The sequence below is a fragment of the Balaenoptera borealis genome (assembly GCF_965194805.1).
Source record: "Balaenoptera borealis genome assembly, contig: HAP1_SCAFFOLD_1108, whole genome shotgun sequence".
Lineage (NCBI taxonomy): Eukaryota > Metazoa > Chordata > Mammalia > Artiodactyla > Balaenopteridae > Balaenoptera > Balaenoptera borealis.
In genome coordinates this window covers 146,137-163,831 of record NW_028123105.1, presented here as the reverse complement: position 1 = coordinate 163,831, position 17,695 = coordinate 146,137, and the positions used below count along the sequence as shown (strand labels likewise).

The following is a 17,695-nucleotide window of genomic DNA, read 5'->3' as shown; positions in this document are numbered from 1 at the left end:
CCAACTTTCTCCCCATCACAAGTATGTGTTAGCCCTTAGCTGTCTCCACATCAGAGGTATGTGAAAGACACCAGCTGTCTCCGCATCACATGTAAGTGACAGCCCCAGTTCTCTCCCCATCACAGGTGTTTGACAGTCCGCATGTCTTTCCCCATCACAGGTGTGTGATAGCCGCGAGCTCTCTCCCCATTAGAGGTGAGTGACAGCCCCCAGCTCTCTCCCCATCACAGGTGTGTCAGTCCCCAGCTCTCTCCCCATCACAGGGGAGTGACAGTCCCTATCCCTTCCCCTTCTCAGGTATGTGAGAGACCCCACCTCTGTCCCCATCACAGGTGTTAGACAGTCCCCATCTCCCGTGCCATCACAGGTGTGTGACAGCCCCAAGCTCTCCCTCCATCACAGGTGTGTGACCGTCCCCATCTATCTCCATATCACAGGTGCGTGACAACGCCCAGCTCTCTCCCCTTCACAGGTGAGTGACAGCCCCCAGCTCTCTCCACATCACAGGTGAGTGACAGCCCCCAGCTCTCTCCCCATCACAGGTGAGTGACACCCCCCAGCTCTCTCCCCATCAGAGGTAGTTGACAGACCCCAGGTGTCACCGCATCACAGTTGCCTGGCAGACCCCAACTGGCTACCCATCACAGGTGTGTGACCGACCCCAGCTATCTCCATATCACAGGTGCGTGACAGCCCCAGCTCGCTCCCCATCACAGGTGATTGACATACCTCATCTCTCTTCCCATCTCAGGTGAGTAACAGCCCTCAGCTCTCTCCCCATCACAAGTATGTGACAGCCCCCAGCTGTAACAGCATCACAGGTATGTGACAGTCCCCATCTCTCTCCCCATCACAGGTGTGTGACAGCCAGAAACTGTCTCCCCATCACAGGTGAGTGACGGCCCCCAGCTCTCTCCCAATCACAGGTATGTGACAACTCCCATCTGTCTCCACATCACAGATGCCTGAGAGCACCCAACTTTCTCCCCATCACAGGTATGTGTTAGCCCTTAGCTGTCTCCACATCACAGGTATGTGAAAGACACCAGCTGTCTCCGCATCACAGGTATGTGACAGCCCCCAGGTCTCTCCCCATCACAGGTGTTTGACAGTCCGCATGTGTTTCCCCATCACAGGTTTGTGATAGCCGCGAGCTCTCTCCCCATTAGAGGTGAGTGACAGCCCCCAGCTCTCTCCCCATCACAGGTGTGTCAGTCCCCAGCTCTCTCCCCATCACACGTGCGTGACCGTCCCCAGTTGTCTCCATATCACAGGTGCGTGAAAGCCCCCAGCTCTCTCCCCTTCACAGGTGGGTGACAGCCCCAATCTCTCTCCTGATCACAGGTGAGTGACAGCCCCCAGCTCTCTCCCCATCACAAGTATGTGACAGCCACCACCTGTCTCCACATCACAGGTATGTGACAGCCCCCAGCTCTCTCCCCATCACAGGTATGTGACAGCCCCCAGCTGTCTCAGCATAACAGGTATGTGACAGTCCGCATCTCTCTCCCCATCACCGGTGAGTGACAACCCCAGCTCTACACCCATCACCGGTGAGTGACAGCCCCCAGCTGTCTCAGCATTACAAGTATGTGACAATCCCCAACTCTCTCCCCATCACAGGTGTGTGACAGCCCGCAGCTCTTTCCCCATCACAGGTATGTGACAGCCACCAGCAGTCTACACATCACAGGTGACTGAAAGCCCCCAGCTCTCTCCCCATCATAGGTGTTTGACAGTCCGCAGCTCTCTCCCCATCACAGGTATGTGACAGCCCCCAGCTGTCTCCACATCAGAGGTATGTGACAGCCACCAGCTCTATCTGCATCACAGGTATGTGACAGCCCCCAGCTCTCTCCCCATCATAGGTGCTTGACAGTGCCCAGCTCTCTCCCCATCACAGGTGTGTGACAGACCCCAGCTCTTTCCCCATCACAGGTATGTGACAACCTCCAGCTGTCTCCAAATCACAGGTATGTGACAGCCACCAGCTCTCTCTGCATCACAGGTATGTGAGAGCCCAAACTCTCTCCCCATCACAAATATTTGACAGGCCCCAGCTGTCTCCACATCACAGGTATGTGACTGCCCCCAGCTGTCTCCCCATTTTAGGTATGTGGCAGCACCCAGCTGTCTCCACATCACATGTATGGGGCAATCCCAAGGCCTCTCCCCATCAGAGGTGTTTGAGAGTCCCCAGCTGTCTCAGCATTACAAGTATGTGACAATCCCCAACTCTCTCCCAATCACAGGTGAGTGATAGCCCCCAGCTCTCGCCCCATCACAGGTATGTGACAGGCCCCAGCTGTCTCCACATCACAGGCATGTGACAGCCCCCAGCTCTCTCCGCATCACAAGTGCCTGACAGGACCCAACTCTCTCCCCATCACAGGTGTGTGACAACCCCCAGCTGTCTCCGCCTCACAGGTATGTGACAGTCCCCATCTCTCTCCCCATCACAGGTGTGTGACAGCCCCCACCTCTCTCCCCATCACAGGTGAGTGACGGCCCCCGGCTGTCTCCCCATCACAAGTATGTGACAGCCCCCAGCTGTCTCCGCATCAAAGGTGTCTGACAGCTCCCAACTCTCTCCCCATCACAGGTATGTTACAGTCGCAAGCTGTCTCCACATCACAGGTATGTGACAGCCACCAGCTCTATCTGCATCACAGGTATGTGACAGCCCCCAGCTCTCTCCCCATCATAGGTGCTTGACAGTGCCCAGCTCTCTCCCCATCACAGGTGTGTGACAGACCCCAGCTCTCTCCCCATCACAGGTGAGTGATAGCCCTCAGCTCTCTCCCCATCACAGGTATGTGACAGCCCCCAGCTGTCTCCACATCACAAGTATGTGACAGCAACTACCTTACTCCGCATCACAGGTATGTGACTTGCCCCAGCACTCTCCCCATCAGAAGTGTTTGACAGTCCCCATCTCTTTCCCCTTCACAAGTGAGTGAGAGCCCCAAGCTCCCTTCCCATCACAGGTGTGTGACATCCCCCAGCTCTCTCCCCATCCCCGGTGAGAGACAGCCCCCAGCTCTCTCCCAATCACAGCAGTGTGACAGCCCCCAGCTGTCTTAGAATTACAAGTAAGTGACAATCCCCATCTCTCTCCCCATCACAGGTGTGTGACAAACCCAAGCTCTCTCCCCATCACAGGTGTGTGACATCCCCCAGCTCTCTCCCTATCACCGGTGAGATACAGCCCCCCGATCTCTCCCCATAACAGGTATGTGACAGCCCCCAGCTGTCTCCGCACCACATGTGCCTGACAAACCCCAAGTCTCTCCCCATCACAGGTATGTGAGAACCCCCAGCTGTCGCCACATCATAGGTATGTGACAACGCCAAGCTCTCTCCTCATCACAGGTGTGTGACCATCCCCAGCTGTCTCCATATCACAGGTGGGTGACAGCCCCCAGCTCTCGCCCCATCACAGTTGATTCACTGCCCCCATCGCTCTCCCCATCACAAGTGAGTGACAGCCCCCAGCTCTCTCCCCATCACAGGTGTGTGACCGTCCCCAGCCGTCTCCATATCACAGGTGCGTGAAAGCCCCCAGCTCTCTCCCTTTCACAGGTGGGTGACGGCCCCTAGCTATCGCTCCAACACATGTATGTGACAGCCCCCATCTCTCTCCCCATCACAAGTGAGTGACAGCCCCCAGCTCTCTCTCCATCACAGGTGTGTGACCGTCCCCAGGTGTCTCCATATCACAGGTGAGTGACAATGCCCAGCTCTCTCCCATTCACAGGTGTGTGACAGCCACCAGCTCTCGCCCCATCACAGGTGAGTGACAGCCCCCAGCTCTCTCCCCATCACAGGTGTCTGAGAGACCTTAGCTGTCTCCGCATCAAAGGAGCCTAACAGCCCCCAACTCTCTCCCCATCACAGGTATGTCACAACGCCCATTGTCTCCACATCACAGGTATGTGACAACCACTAGCTGTCTACGCATCACAGGTATATGTGAGCCCCAGCTCTCTCCCCATCATAGGGGAGTGACAAGCCCCAGCTCTCTCCCCATCACAGGTGTGCGACAGACCCCAGCTCTCTCCCCATCACAGGTGAGTGATAGGCCCCAGCTTTCTCCCCATCACAGGTATGTGACAGCCCCCAGCTGATTCCACATCACAGGAGCCTGACAGCCCCCAACTTTTTCCCCATCACAGGTATGTGTCAGCCCCCAGCTGTCTCCACATCACAGGTATGTGAAACACACCAGCTGTCTCCGCATCACAGGTATCTGGCAGCCCCCAGGTCTCTCCCCATCACAGGTGTTTGACAGTCTCCATCTCTTTCCCCATCACAGGTGTGTGAAAGACCCCAGCTCTCTCCCCATTTCAGGTGAGCAAGAGATCCCAGCTCTCTACCCAACACAGGTATATGAGAGCCCCCAATTTTCTCCGCATCACAGGACCATAACAGCCCCCAACTCTCTCCCAATCACATGTATATCACAACCCCCATTGTCTCCACATCACAGGGATGTGACAACCACTAGCTGTCTCTGCATCATAGGTATGTGTGAGCCCCCAGCTCTCCCCCAATCACAGTAGTGTGACAGCCCCCATCTGTCTTAGCATTAAAAGTAAGTGACAATCCCCATCTCTCTCCCCATCAGAGGTGTGTGACAACCCCAAGCTCTCTCCCCATCACAGGTGTGTGACATCCCACAGCTCTCTCCCCATCACAGGTGGATGACAGCCCCCAGCTCTCGCCCCATCACAGTTGACTAACAGCCCCCATCTCTCTCCTCATCACAAGTGAGTGACAGCCACCAGCTCTCTCCCCATCACAGTTGTGTGACCGTCCCCAGCTGTCTATATCACAGGTGCGTGACAGCCTCCTACTCTCTCCCCATCACAGGTATGTCACAGCCCCCAGCTGTCTCCCCATTATAGGTATGTGATAGACCACAGCTGTCTCTATATCACAGGTATGTGACAAACACAAGCTCTCTCCCCATCATAGGTGTTTGACCGTCCCCAGCTCTCTCCATATCACAGGTGAGTGACAACGCCCAGCTCTCTCCCCTTCACAGGTGGATGACAGCCCCCAGCTCTCTCCCCATCACAGGTGAGTGGCGGCCCCCAGCTCTACCCGTCACAGGTATGTGACAGTCCCCATCTCTCTCCCCATCAAAACTGTGTGATAGCACCCAGCTCTCTCCAGATCATAGGTGAGTGACAGACCCCAGCTATCTCCCAATCACAGGTATGTGACAACTCTCAGCTGTCTCCACATCACAGATGCCTGACAGCACCCAACTTTCTCCCCATCACAAGTATGTGTTAGCCCTTAGCTGTCTCCACATCAGAGGTATGTGAAAGACACCAGCTGTCTCCGCATCACATGTAAGTGACAGCCCCAGTTCTCTCCCCATCACAGGTGTTTGACAGTCCGCATGTCTTTCCCCATCACAGGTGTGTGATAGCCGCGAGCTCTCTCCCCATTAGAGGTGAGTGACAGCCCCCAGCTCTCTCCCCATCACAGGTGTGTCAGTCCCCAGCTCTCTCCCCATCACAGGGGAGTGACAGTCCCTATCCCTTCCCCTTCTCAGGTATGTGAGAGACCCCACCTCTGTCCCCATCACAGGTGTTAGACAGTCCCCATCTCCCGTGCCATCACAGGTGTGTGACAGCCCCAAGCTCTCCCTCCATCACAGGTGTGTGACCGTCCCCATCTATCTCCATATCACAGGTGCGTGACAACGCCCAGCTCTCTCCCCTTCACAGGTGAGTGACAGCCCCCAGCTCTCTCCACATCACAGGTGAGTGACAGCCCCCAGCTCTCTCCCCATCACAGGTGAGTGACACCCCCCAGCTCTCTCCCCATCAGAGGTAGTTGACAGACCCCAGGTGTCACCGCATCACAGTTGCCTGGCAGACCCCAACTGGCTACCCATCACAGGTGTGTGACCGACCCCAGCTATCTCCATATCACAGGTGCGTGACAGCCCCAGCTCGCTCCCCATCACAGGTGATTGACATACCTCATCTCTCTTCCCATCTCAGGTGAGTAACAGCCCTCAGCTCTCTCCCCATCACAAGTATGTGACAGCCCCCAGCTGTAACAGCATCACAGGTATGTGACAGTCCCCATCTCTCTCCCCATCACAGGTGTGTGACAGCCAGAAACTGTCTCCCCATCACAGGTGAGTGACGGCCCCCAGCTCTCTCCCAATCACAGGTATGTGACAACTCCCATCTGTCTCCACATCACAGATGCCTGAGAGCACCCAACTTTCTCCCCATCACAGGTATGTGTTAGCCCTTAGCTGTCTCCACATCACAGGTATGTGAAAGACACCAGCTGTCTCCGCATCACAGGTATGTGACAGCCCCCAGGTCTCTCCCCATCACAGGTGTTTGACAGTCCGCATGTGTTTCCCCATCACAGGTTTGTGATAGCCGCGAGCTCTCTCCCCATTAGAGGTGAGTGACAGCCCCCAGCTCTCTCCCCATCACAGGTGTGTCAGTCCCCAGCTCTCTCCCCATCACACGTGCGTGACCGTCCCCAGTTGTCTCCATATCACAGGTGCGTGAAAGCCCCCAGCTCTCTCCCCTTCACAGGTGGGTGACAGCCCCAATCTCTCTCCTGATCACAGGTGAGTGACAGCCCCCAGCTCTCTCCCCATCACAAGTATGTGACAGCCACCACCTGTCTCCACATCACAGGTATGTGACAGCCCCCAGCTCTCTCCCCATCACAGGTATGTGACAGCCCCCAGCTGTCTCAGCATAACAGGTATGTGACAGTCCGCATCTCTCTCCCCATCACCGGTGAGTGACAACCCCAGCTCTACACCCATCACCGGTGTGTGACAGCCCCCAGCTGTCTCAGCATTACAAGTATGTGACAATCCCCAACTCTCTCCCCATCACAGGTGTGTGACAGCCCGCAGCTCTTTCCCCATCACAGGTATGTGACAGCCACCAGCAGTCTACACATCACAGGTGACTGAAAGCCCCCAGCTCTCTCCCCATCATAGGTGTTTGACAGTCCGCAGCTCTCTCCCCATCACAGGTATGTGACAGCCCCCAGCTGTCTCCACATCAGAGGTATGTGACAGCCACCAGCTCTATCTGCATCACAGGTATGTGACAGCCCCCAGCTCTCTCCCCATCATAGGTGCTTGACAGTGCCCAGCTCTCTCCCCATCACAGGTGTGTGACAGACCCCAGCTCTCTCCCCATCACAGGTATGTGACAACCTCCAGCTGTCTCCAAATCACAGGTATGTGACAGCCACCAGCTCTCTCTGCATCACAGGTATGTGAGAGCCCAAACTCTCTCCCCATCACAAATATTTGACAGGCCCCAGCTGTCTCCACATCACAGGTATGTGACTGCCTCCAGCTGTCTCCCCATTTTAGGTATGTGGCAGCACCCAGCTGTCTCCACATCACATGTATGGGGCAATCCCAAGGCCTCTCCCCATCAGAGGTGTTTGAGAGTCCCCAGCTGTCTCAGCATTACAAGTATGTGACAATCCCCAACTCTCTCCCAATCACAGGTGAGTGATAGCCCCCAGCTCTCGCCCCATCACAGGTATGTGACAGGCCCCAGCTGTCTCCACATCACAGGCATGTGACAGCCCCCAGCTCTCTCCGCATCACAAGTGCCTGACAGGACCCAACTCTCTCCCCATCACAGGTGTGTGACAACCCCCAGCTGTCTCCGCCTCACAGGTATGTGACAGTCCCCATCTCTCTCCCCATCACAGGTGTGTGACAGCCCCCACCTCTCTCCCCATCACAGGTGAGTGACGGCCCCCGGCTGTCTCCCCATCACAAGTATGTGACAGCCCCCAGCTGTCTCCGCATCAAAGGTGTCTGACAGCTCCCAACTCTCTCCCCATCACAGGTATGTTACAGTCGCAAGCTGTCTCCACATCACAGGTATGTGACAGCCACCAGCTCTATCTGCATCACAGGTATGTGACAGCCCCCAGCTCTCTCCCCATCATAGGTGCTTGACAGTGCCCAGCTCTCTCCCCATCACAGGTGTGTGACAGACCCCAGCTCTCTCCCCATCACAGGTGAGTGATAGCCCTCAGCTCTCTCCCCATCACAGGTATGTGACAGCCCCCAGCTGTCTCCACATCACAAGTATGTGACAGCAACTACCTTACTCCGCATCACAGGTATGTGACTTGCCCCAGCACTCTCCCCATCAGAAGTGTTTGACAGTCCCCATCTCTTTCCCCTTCACAAGTGAGTGAGAGCCCCAAGCTCCCTTCCCATCACAGGTGTGTGACATCCCCCAGCTCTCTCCCCATCCCCGGTGAGAGACAGCCCCCAGCTCTCTCCCAATCACAGCAGTGTGACAGCCCCCAGCTGTCTTAGAATTACAAGTAAGTGACAATCCCCATCTCTCTCCCCATCACAGGTGTGTGACAAACCCAAGCTCTCTCCCCATCACAGGTGTGTGACATCCCCCAGCTCTCTCCCTATCACCGGTGAGATACAGCCCCCCGATCTCTCCCCATAACAGGTATGTGACAGCCCCCAGCTGTCTCCGCACCACATGTGCCTGACAAACCCCAAGTCTCTCCCCATCACAGGTATGTGAGAACCCCCAGCTGTCGCCACATCATAGGTATGTGACAACGCCAAGCTCTCTCCTCATCACAGGTGTGTGACCATCCCCAGCTGTCTCCATATCACAGGTGGGTGACAGCCCCCAGCTCTCGCCCCATCACAGTTGATTCACTGCCCCCATCGCTCTCCCCATCACAAGTGAGTGACAGCCCCCAGCTCTCTCCCCATCACAGGTGTGTGACCGTCCCCAGCCGTCTCCATATCACAGGTGCGTGAAAGCCCCCAGCTCTCTCCCTTTCACAGGTGGGTGACGGCCCCTAGCTATCGCTCCAACACATGTATGTGACAGCCCCCATCTCTCTCCCCATCACAAGTGAGTGACAGCCCCCAGCTCTCTCTCCATCACAGGTGTGTGACCGTCCCCAGGTGTCTCCATATCACAGGTGAGTGACAATGCCCAGCTCTCTCCCATTCACAGGTGTGTGACAGCCACCAGCTCTCGCCCCATCACAGGTGAGTGACAGCCCCCAGCTCTCTCCCAATCACAGGTGTCTGAGAGACCTTAGCTGTCTCCGCATCAAAGGAGCCTAACAGCCCCCAACTCTCTCCCCATCACAGGTATGTCACAACGCCCATTGTCTCCACATCACAGGTATGTGACAACCACTAGCTGTCTACGCATCACAGGTATATGTGAGCCCCAGCTCTCTCCCCATCATAGGGGAGTGACAAGCCCCAGCTCTCTCCCCATCACAGGTGTGCGACAGACCCCAGCTCTCTCCCCATCACAGGTGAGTGATAGGCCCCAGCTTTCTCCCCATCACAGGTATGTGACAGCCTCCAGCTGATTCCACATCACAGGAGCCTGACAGCCCCCAACTTTTTCCCCATCACAGGTATGTGTCAGCCCCCAGCTGTCTCCACATCACAGGTATGTGAAACACACCAGCTGTCTCCGCATCACAGGTATCTGACAGCCCCCAGGTCTCTCCCTATCACAGGTGTTTGACAGTCCCCATCTCTTTCCCCATCACAGCTGTGTGAGAGCCCCCAGGTCTCTCCCTATTACAGGTGAGTGACAGCCCCCTGCTCTCTCCCCATCACAGGTGTGTGATATCCTCCACGTCTCTCCCCATGATTGGGTAGTGACAGCCCCCAGCACTCTCCCCATCATCGGTATGTGACAGCCGCTAGCTGTCTCCGCATCACAGGTGCCTGACAGCCCCCAACTCTCTCCCCATCACAGGTATGTTACAGCCCCCAGCTGTCTCCACATCACAGGTATGAAACAGCCCCCAGCTCTCTCCCCATCATAGGTGTTTGACAGTCCCCAGGTCTCTACCCATCACAGCTGTGTGACAGCCCCCAGCTCTCTCCCCATCACAGGTGAGTGACAGCCCCCAGCTGTCTCCGCATCACAGGTATGTGACAGCCCCCAGCTCTCTCCGTATCACAGGTGCCTGACAGCCCCCAACTCTCTCCCCATCATAGGTATGTGACAGCCCCCAGCTGTCTCCCCATCAAAGGTATGTGACAGGCCCCATCTGTCTCCACGTCACAGGTCCCTGACAGCCCCCAACTTTCTCCCCATCACAGGTATGTGACAGCCCCCAGCTGTCTCCACATCACAGGTGTGTGACCGTCCCCAGCTGTCTCCATATCACAGGTGTGTGACAGCCCCCAGCCCTCTCCCCTTCTCATTTGGGTGACAGCCCTCAGGTCTCTACCCATCACTGGTATGTGACAACCCCAAGCTGTCTCCACATCACAGGTGCGTGACAGCCCTCAGCTCTCTCCCCATCACAGGTAGGTGGCAGTCCCCATCTCTCTCCCCATCACAGGTGAGTCACAGCCCCCACGTCTCTCCCAATGACAGGTGAGTCACAGCCCCCACCTCTCTCCCCATCACCGGTGAGTCACAGCCCCCAGCTGTCTCCCAATCACAGGTATGTGACAGCCCCCAGCTGTCTCTGCACCACAGGTGCCTGACAGCCCCCAACTCTCTCCCCATCACAGGTATGTGACAGCCCCCAGTCGTCTCTACATCACAGGTATGTGACTGCCCCCAACTGTCTCCCCATCACAGGTATGTCACAGCCCCCAGCTGTCTTCCCGTCACAGGGGTGTGACAGCCCCCAGCTCTCTCCCTATCACAGGTGTGTGACAGCCCCCCTTCTCTTCTGGCCACCACTCCCCCATTTGGCCACAGCCTCCTCCTTCCCGATTCCCCACAAAATCCTCACATCTATTCTCTTTACCCTGGGACCCAAACTTCCCCCATGTAAGGCATAGTCACAGCCAAGCCTTGTTCTCGAGAACAGGGGCTTCGCTGGGCTGCTAAGCTCCGTGCTCTTCTACAGAACATATCTTCCATGGATTCTGTCTCTACATGGCTTTGTGTCCTTGATCCTGTCACTAGATCCCTTAGGATCTCAGACCGCTGTCCTACAAAACTAGACCAGACCCAATGCCCTCTAAAGCCCCTTCTATTTCTGAGACCATGATTCTATGTGTTTTCTCCACAGTAGTCTCCCCCGGTCCTCTCTGTGACCCTTTTGTGTACCGTGTGAAGGTTCAGGGTCATACAGGTGTTCTGTTGTTCCTCCCTCTGCATCTTCAGGTGAGGCCACACACCTGTGTCTTGTCGACACCTCCCCCGAAAGGTTTCCCTGTCTTTGTCCTCTCCTATATGAAGGTCATGAATGAATCACCAATCCCCAAATTCCCTGGCAAATGCCGGTGCTATCAGACAGAGCCTGTGAAAACAGCCTAAATCAAGCCTGTGCTTTGCAGAAGAGATTTCCGACTTAACCATGCAGATTGCAGAAATGAGCAAGAATCTTTAGGAATTGGAGAAGACCAGGAAGCGAGTGCAGCAAGAAAAGTCAGACCTCCAGGCTGCCCTGGAAGAGGTGGAGGCACGTGTCTGAGATGTGAAGGAGGGCGGGGCGCTGAGGAAGGGGACTAGACCACCCCCAGGGGCCCTTCCTGCAGGAGGCACTGGGGCTCCAATGGGAAGAATCCAGCCCCACCCCCACCCTGGGGGGGACCAGCTGCTCTCTGCTGCCTCGCCTCATGAGTGTTCTCTAGTCCATCGTATTTCTCCTATTGAATAAATAAACTTGTTCATTATGTCCTCAACGTCTTCCTCTCAGAAAGCAAGAACTCAATCACCAAACATCCTGAGAGCCAGCTCAGAATCCCTTAGTTTTAACAGAGAGTTATACAAGGTCATCTTTGGCTGCTGGGAATTCTGTGTGGTCCAAAGAGTGCAGGATCCTGATGCAATCACCAGCTGTGGCCAGTGAGGGGCGGATGCTTAAGAGGGTCTAGGGAAATTTGCACTAAGCAGGATAACAGGAGAGCAATTCCTCTGTCTTTCTCTGTCTTTTTTGAGCAGAGGTTGGCTCCTGACTTATGGTCACTATTTAAAAAGACACAGTAATCAAAATTTTTATTAATTGAAAACGATGCTCTGTCCTTCTCAAGACATAAAATTGTTAACAACAAAGCTTCAATTCTAGTTTCATTACTAGTAACAATTTGGGAGCAAACTGTTTGACCTTTTTGAGTACTGTTCTATTTATTTGTAAAATGAGCCTAATAATACCCTTTTTATCCTAATGGGGATGAAAAACCTCATTCAAGAAGGTGGCTGCCCCCGGCAATCCCAATCACTCCTTTACTTTTATCAGGGTTCCTTGAAGCATGAAGAGGGCAAGATTTTGCGTGTCCAGCTAGAGTTGAACCAGCTGAAATCTGAGCTTGACCGCAAGATCACTGAGAAGGAAGAAGAAATCGAGCAGCTGAAAAGAAACAGCCAGCGGGCAGCAAAGGCCATGCAAAGCGTGCTGGATGCTGAGATCTGGAGCCGGAATGTTGCTCTGAGGCTGAAGAAGAAGATGGAGAGAGACCTCAGTGAGATGGAGATTCAGCTGGGCCACTCCAACCGCCAGGTGGCAGAGACCCAGAAACACCTGTGCTCAGTCCAGAGCCAGCTCAAGGTGAGTGCACGGCCCCTGGAGGACCTGGCGGGACCTCAGCCTGCCCTGGGCTCCGGTCTCACCACTGGTTTCTCGTGAACGACTCCCAGCTGCATCTGGATGACACCCTGAGGAGCAGCGAGTACCACAAGGAGCAGCTGGCCCTCGTGGAGCGCAGGAATGGCCTCTCGCTGGAGGAGCAGGAGGAGAGGAAGGTGGCCCTGGCGCGGACGGAGCGCACCCGCAAGCTGGCGGAGCACGAGCTGCTGGAGGCCAGCGACCGCGTGCAGCTCCTTCACTCCCACGTGTGTCCGTCCTCACTCCACTCTGGGTCCACCCTGGAGGCAGGCAGGACCCAGGCTTGATGGAGAGGAGTTCCCACCGCTCCTTCCAGGCTAGCGGTCAAGACAAACTTTCATTAGGCCTAGTTCTTGGAATAACTTGGTCTCTAGATGGACAGATTGCTGAGCTTTCTTTTATCTGAAGATAAAAGATCATGGGGAAATCAGAGCAAGGCATGACAAATTATTGCATAAAAGGGCTGGAAAAGGCTTCACAGAGGCAGTAACATTTAAGCTGCAAGCTTAGAAAATTAGGATTGTCTTTTGAAATAATTACTTTCAGGAAAGTTCAAGAATTCCTTGTTTCATTTCTTATTTTTTTGGACCACACCACATGGCATACGGGATCTTAGTTCCCCAACCAGAGATTGAACCCGCGCCCCGCGCGGTGGAAACACAAAGCCCTAATCACTGGACTGCCAGGGAATTCCCCCAAAATTCCTTGCTTTAAAAACTATTTTTTGAATTAGCCAAAAAACTAGAAGAATACCAACCATATTGTTAGCATTTTGGGATCTCCTATTCTAGGCTCTTGTGTCTATACATAAATATGATATTTTTTGTAAACGTGATCAATCCTTTTGCAACTTTTTTTCATTTAACAACGTCTTGTGAACATATTTCTATATTTTAAAATAGTTTTCTATGATACAGTTTTTTAATGGCAGAAAAGCAGTCCATTTTAGTTGTGTATTATGGCACATTTATTTAATCAGTCTTCTACGGTTGGATATTTTTAGACTGTTCCCAATAAAAATTTTTATGATTAGAAGATTGTATGACTAACTTCTTCATAACTAAATTTTCACATATATCCATGATTACTATTTCCTTAATATTCCTAAAAGTCAGTAAATTCCTGGAAGTATATATTCATGGTCAAAACAGCAAAGACATTTATGATATGTTGTAAATTGGTCTTTAACAAAGTTGTCCCAATTTTTACTCCCGTGGGGAAAATAAGTGAGAGTGCTTAGCTATTATTATTTTTTTTTAATCTTCACCGATTTTATGGTTGAAAATGCCTCATTTTAAAAATTCTTATTTCTTTGATTACTAATGAGGTGGAACATTTTGTCGTATTTGTTGGCTATTTGTATTTCTTCTGGTGTGTCTTAGCTATTTGTACTTTTGCCCTTTTTTCTTAATGATTTGTCTTTTTTACATATTAAGGAAGGAACTATTTTTTCAGTAATGCACATTGCAAATGTTTCCTCGTTTGTCATCATCCTAACAACTCTGTACAATGTTTTGATCATGAGAATTATTTTTCATTTCACATAGTTATGTCAACCATTTCCTTGTTCCAGCACCTTTAACTAAATAATTTATCCTTCCTCAAATATTTGAATGTCCACATTTATCATTTACTCAATTCTTTTATGTACAATTCTCGGGCCTGTTTTGGGATATCTGTCTATCAAAAATGAAAGTCTCTTTAATTTTTTTTCACCTGTGTGAAAAATAAGAAATGGAACGTTCTCGAGCTTGACTTCTTTCCCCACCCAACCCTCTCCCTTCCAATCGTTGTAAGTGTCCAAATGTAGCCCGAACCTCTTATCTAATTTTTCTTGTAGAACACGTGCCTGATAAATACCAAGAAAAAACTGGAAGCTGACATAGCCCAATGCCAGGCAGAGGTGGAGAAGTCTATCCAGGAGTCCAAAAATGCAGAGGAGAAGGCCAAGAAGGCCGTCACGCATGTGCGCTCCATTCTTTCTTATCAGAGATGCTGTCTGGAGATAAGAAAGGGGCTTCTACGCCGCCCCTTTGGGACCTGCAAGTAGGTTTCCTCTCCTCACCCCTGCATTCAGTCAGTGGTGGCTTCCCGGAGAGACGGAAGGAGACAGAGCCTCAGCAGAGGCAAAGTGGGAGGGGAACCATGCAGCATCAGCGGTGGCTGCGGCAAGGAGGAAAGCATCAGCGTGCCTAGTACCAGCCTCACAGCACCCTCCGTGTGCCCGCATAGGAGGGGTGGGTGGCCCACTGATGCCTCTTGTGAACTTAACCAGGCGGCCATGATGGCCGAGGCGCTGACAGAGAAGGAGCAGGACACCAGCGCCCACCTGGAGCGGATGAAGAAGAACCTGGAGCAGACGGTGAAGGACCTGAAGCACCGCCTGGACGAGGCTGAGCAGCTGGCCCTGAAGGGTGGCAAGAAGCACATCCAGAAGCTGGAGGCCAGGGTGGGTCTCTCAATCTCTCTGAATCCGGAAAGTGAAAACGGCACTCCCCGATCCTTCTCTCTTCTTGTATATTGACTCCCATCCTTATCCTGTGGCTGGGGACAGCCACCCAATATCGTCAGTAGGTCCTGAGGTAATTAACATCCCCCAAGACTGACTATATAAGTATCTTTCTTGATTGTAGGTACGTGAGCTTGAAGGAGAGGTAGGTTGAAAGTGAGCAGAAACGTAATGCTGAGGCTGTTAAAGGTTTGCGGAAACACGAGAGAAGAGTAAAGGAACTCACCTACCAGGTAAGGGGAAGAGCTTTCTAGAATATCCAGACTTCCTGCACAAAAGGAAATTGAAAACCTGGTGACTATGTGGTACTCACAAACAGCTACATGTTAACTCGATATACATAAGGGGCAAATGACACAATCACCTATCACAGACCCTTTCCTAAGCTAGGAAAATCAGGAAGGCCTTTAGAAAATCGTGTAAGTGAGGAAAGAATACAGGTTTCAAAGACAGATAAACTGGTATTAGTCCTAGTTTGGCCTCTTACTTTTTAAACTCGGATAGGTTACCTAACACTCTCAACCTTAATTCATCACCTGTAAAATAGAATAAAAACATCTACTCACCAGAGTAGGCAGGTAAGGATTAGAGACGTGTATAACTCTGCAATATAGTGCCTGCACACAGTGGACATTTAACAAGAGTGGCTACTGTTAATACTATGAAGGAAGCCTCAGAGTTGACCACATTTACCCCAGGCCCACCTGCCATCATATCAAAGTGATTTACTTCACCACCTGTAGTGGGTTGATTTTGTTGGATTCAATGCAGACCATTTTTTTCAAACTTCCAGACTGAGGAAGACCGCAAGAATGTTCTCAGGCTGCAAGACCTGGTAGATAAATTACAGGCAAAGGTGAAATCATACAAGAGACAAGCTGAGGAGGCTATAAGTATCTTTAAGCCCTTGAGGGAAGAAGAAAACTTCGTTGGGGGTAGAAAGTATATTAAGAGAATGTGTTAATGAGAAAGAAAGAGACCAAGTAAGAATATGTCATTCTTATTTTAAGAGAGAGGATATAAATATGAATTTACCCCCAAATCCTAATTATAGAATAAGACCTCAAGACGAGATATTTTTATTATTAAGCAATTTGTAGGGGTTGGGGGAAAAAAAGAAAATTCCAAATAACCCACCTTACTTGATAGCTGCAAAGAATATCCAGCAGAAAATCTAACACCATGATAAATATCCCTCTCCCTCTAGAAATGCACAAAATCAATTGTTCCCAAAAGCCAAACAGAAATCTTTTACCCCAGCTGACTCCTTCCCTCACTACCACTGTCATCAGCAGGGACTTATCCCTGCACATTCGCTGTAGCAAATTAGGATGTGTTGGGAGATTCTCCAGCTTCACTTTTCCTGGTTGTTCCCCACTCTTCCAGACACAATGTAGTGGGTAAGAGGTAAGAAAAGGGAACACGAAAGGGAGAGGCACGAATGGTAGTAAGTGCAACCAACAAAGGGCATACTTTCTTCCTATCCCCATCCCCCCACCCGCAGCGTCTCTGTATACCAGAGTTAAAATATATGGCAAAAACACTTCAACTGGGATTTTCCCAAAGTCAGAATTTGACCTTACATTTACTGTCTAACCTCTGTGAGCGAGCGCACATGGGTCTCTTCCTCCTTTCCACTCAGTCCATACATCGTAAGTAGACTGCACGTATACATGGGTTTGACATAATGAGCTCGTCTCTTCCATTTCAAAACTATTTCTTCTTTCATTCTTTAGAGTAAAAAATGTAACTGAAGTTACAAGTTCTGTCTGGATTTGAAATCCGATATGACAAACAAACCGTAAGAAGGAAATATCTGAGTTGAGGAAATAATCCTGTTTGTGACAAGTGCAATGAGAACCACAAAGTCTAACTCTCACAACTTTATACTTAGGAGGAACAATCCAATGCTAATCTTGACAAATTCTGCAAGCTCCAGCACGAGCTGGAGGAGGCCGAGGAACGGGCTGACATTGCCGAGTCCCAGGTCAACAAGCTGCGGGTGAAGAGCCGGAAGATTCACACACAAGTCAGTGCAGAGTGAACACATCTGCCTGATGCTGCCAAGGGGCTGAAGAAATGCACAAAATGTGCTATTTTGGGTCACTTGCTTTGTGATGTTTTTCTCCTCATGTTGAATAAATAAAAACTACAGTGAACTGATAAACTGAACCAGACTCATTTACTTCCAAAATTACTTATTCTCAAACACAGTTCTCACCTAGCTATTATTATTCTAACATTATATATGGCTTTGTGGAACATTCAATATCTGTACCTCCCTCACCACCCCGCATCCCCTTTCCCATCTCCAGCTCCACCACACACACACACTATTATCTTTTACTGGACTTAATTTTATTAAGTCTCTCTAGACTGTTACAAATGACTAAGGAAACCACTCACTGAGGTTACGCCTTCAGACAGGACACACTCATGCACCCACTCCACAGGTGGTTACTGAGCATCTACTATGCGCCGGGCCCTGCTCTCAGTACTATGGGAATAGCAGTGAACAAAGCATAGTTCCCTCCCTCTGGGAACTTATATTCTGCAAGGAAAGAAAGGCAGTCAACA

General features: G+C 51.7%; 1 protein-coding gene across 1 annotated transcript; it reads left to right on the top strand.

Moving 5' to 3' along the window:
• Positions 1-11,398: 11,398 nt before the first annotated feature.
• On the top strand, positions 11,399-16,000 carry LOC309621856 (myosin-13-like). The gene is made up of 7 exons (XM_082409183.1): positions 11,399-11,466; positions 12,244-12,552; positions 12,642-12,836; positions 14,450-14,655; positions 14,885-15,058; positions 15,243-15,351; positions 15,912-16,000. Exons 2-5 carry the CDS (start codon positions 12,388-12,390, stop codon positions 14,892-14,894), a joined length of 576 nt encoding a protein of 191 aa, XP_082265309.1. The 5' UTR covers positions 11,399-11,466; positions 12,244-12,387; the 3' UTR covers positions 14,895-15,058; positions 15,243-15,351; positions 15,912-16,000.
• Positions 16,001-17,695: the final 1,695 nt, after the last annotated feature.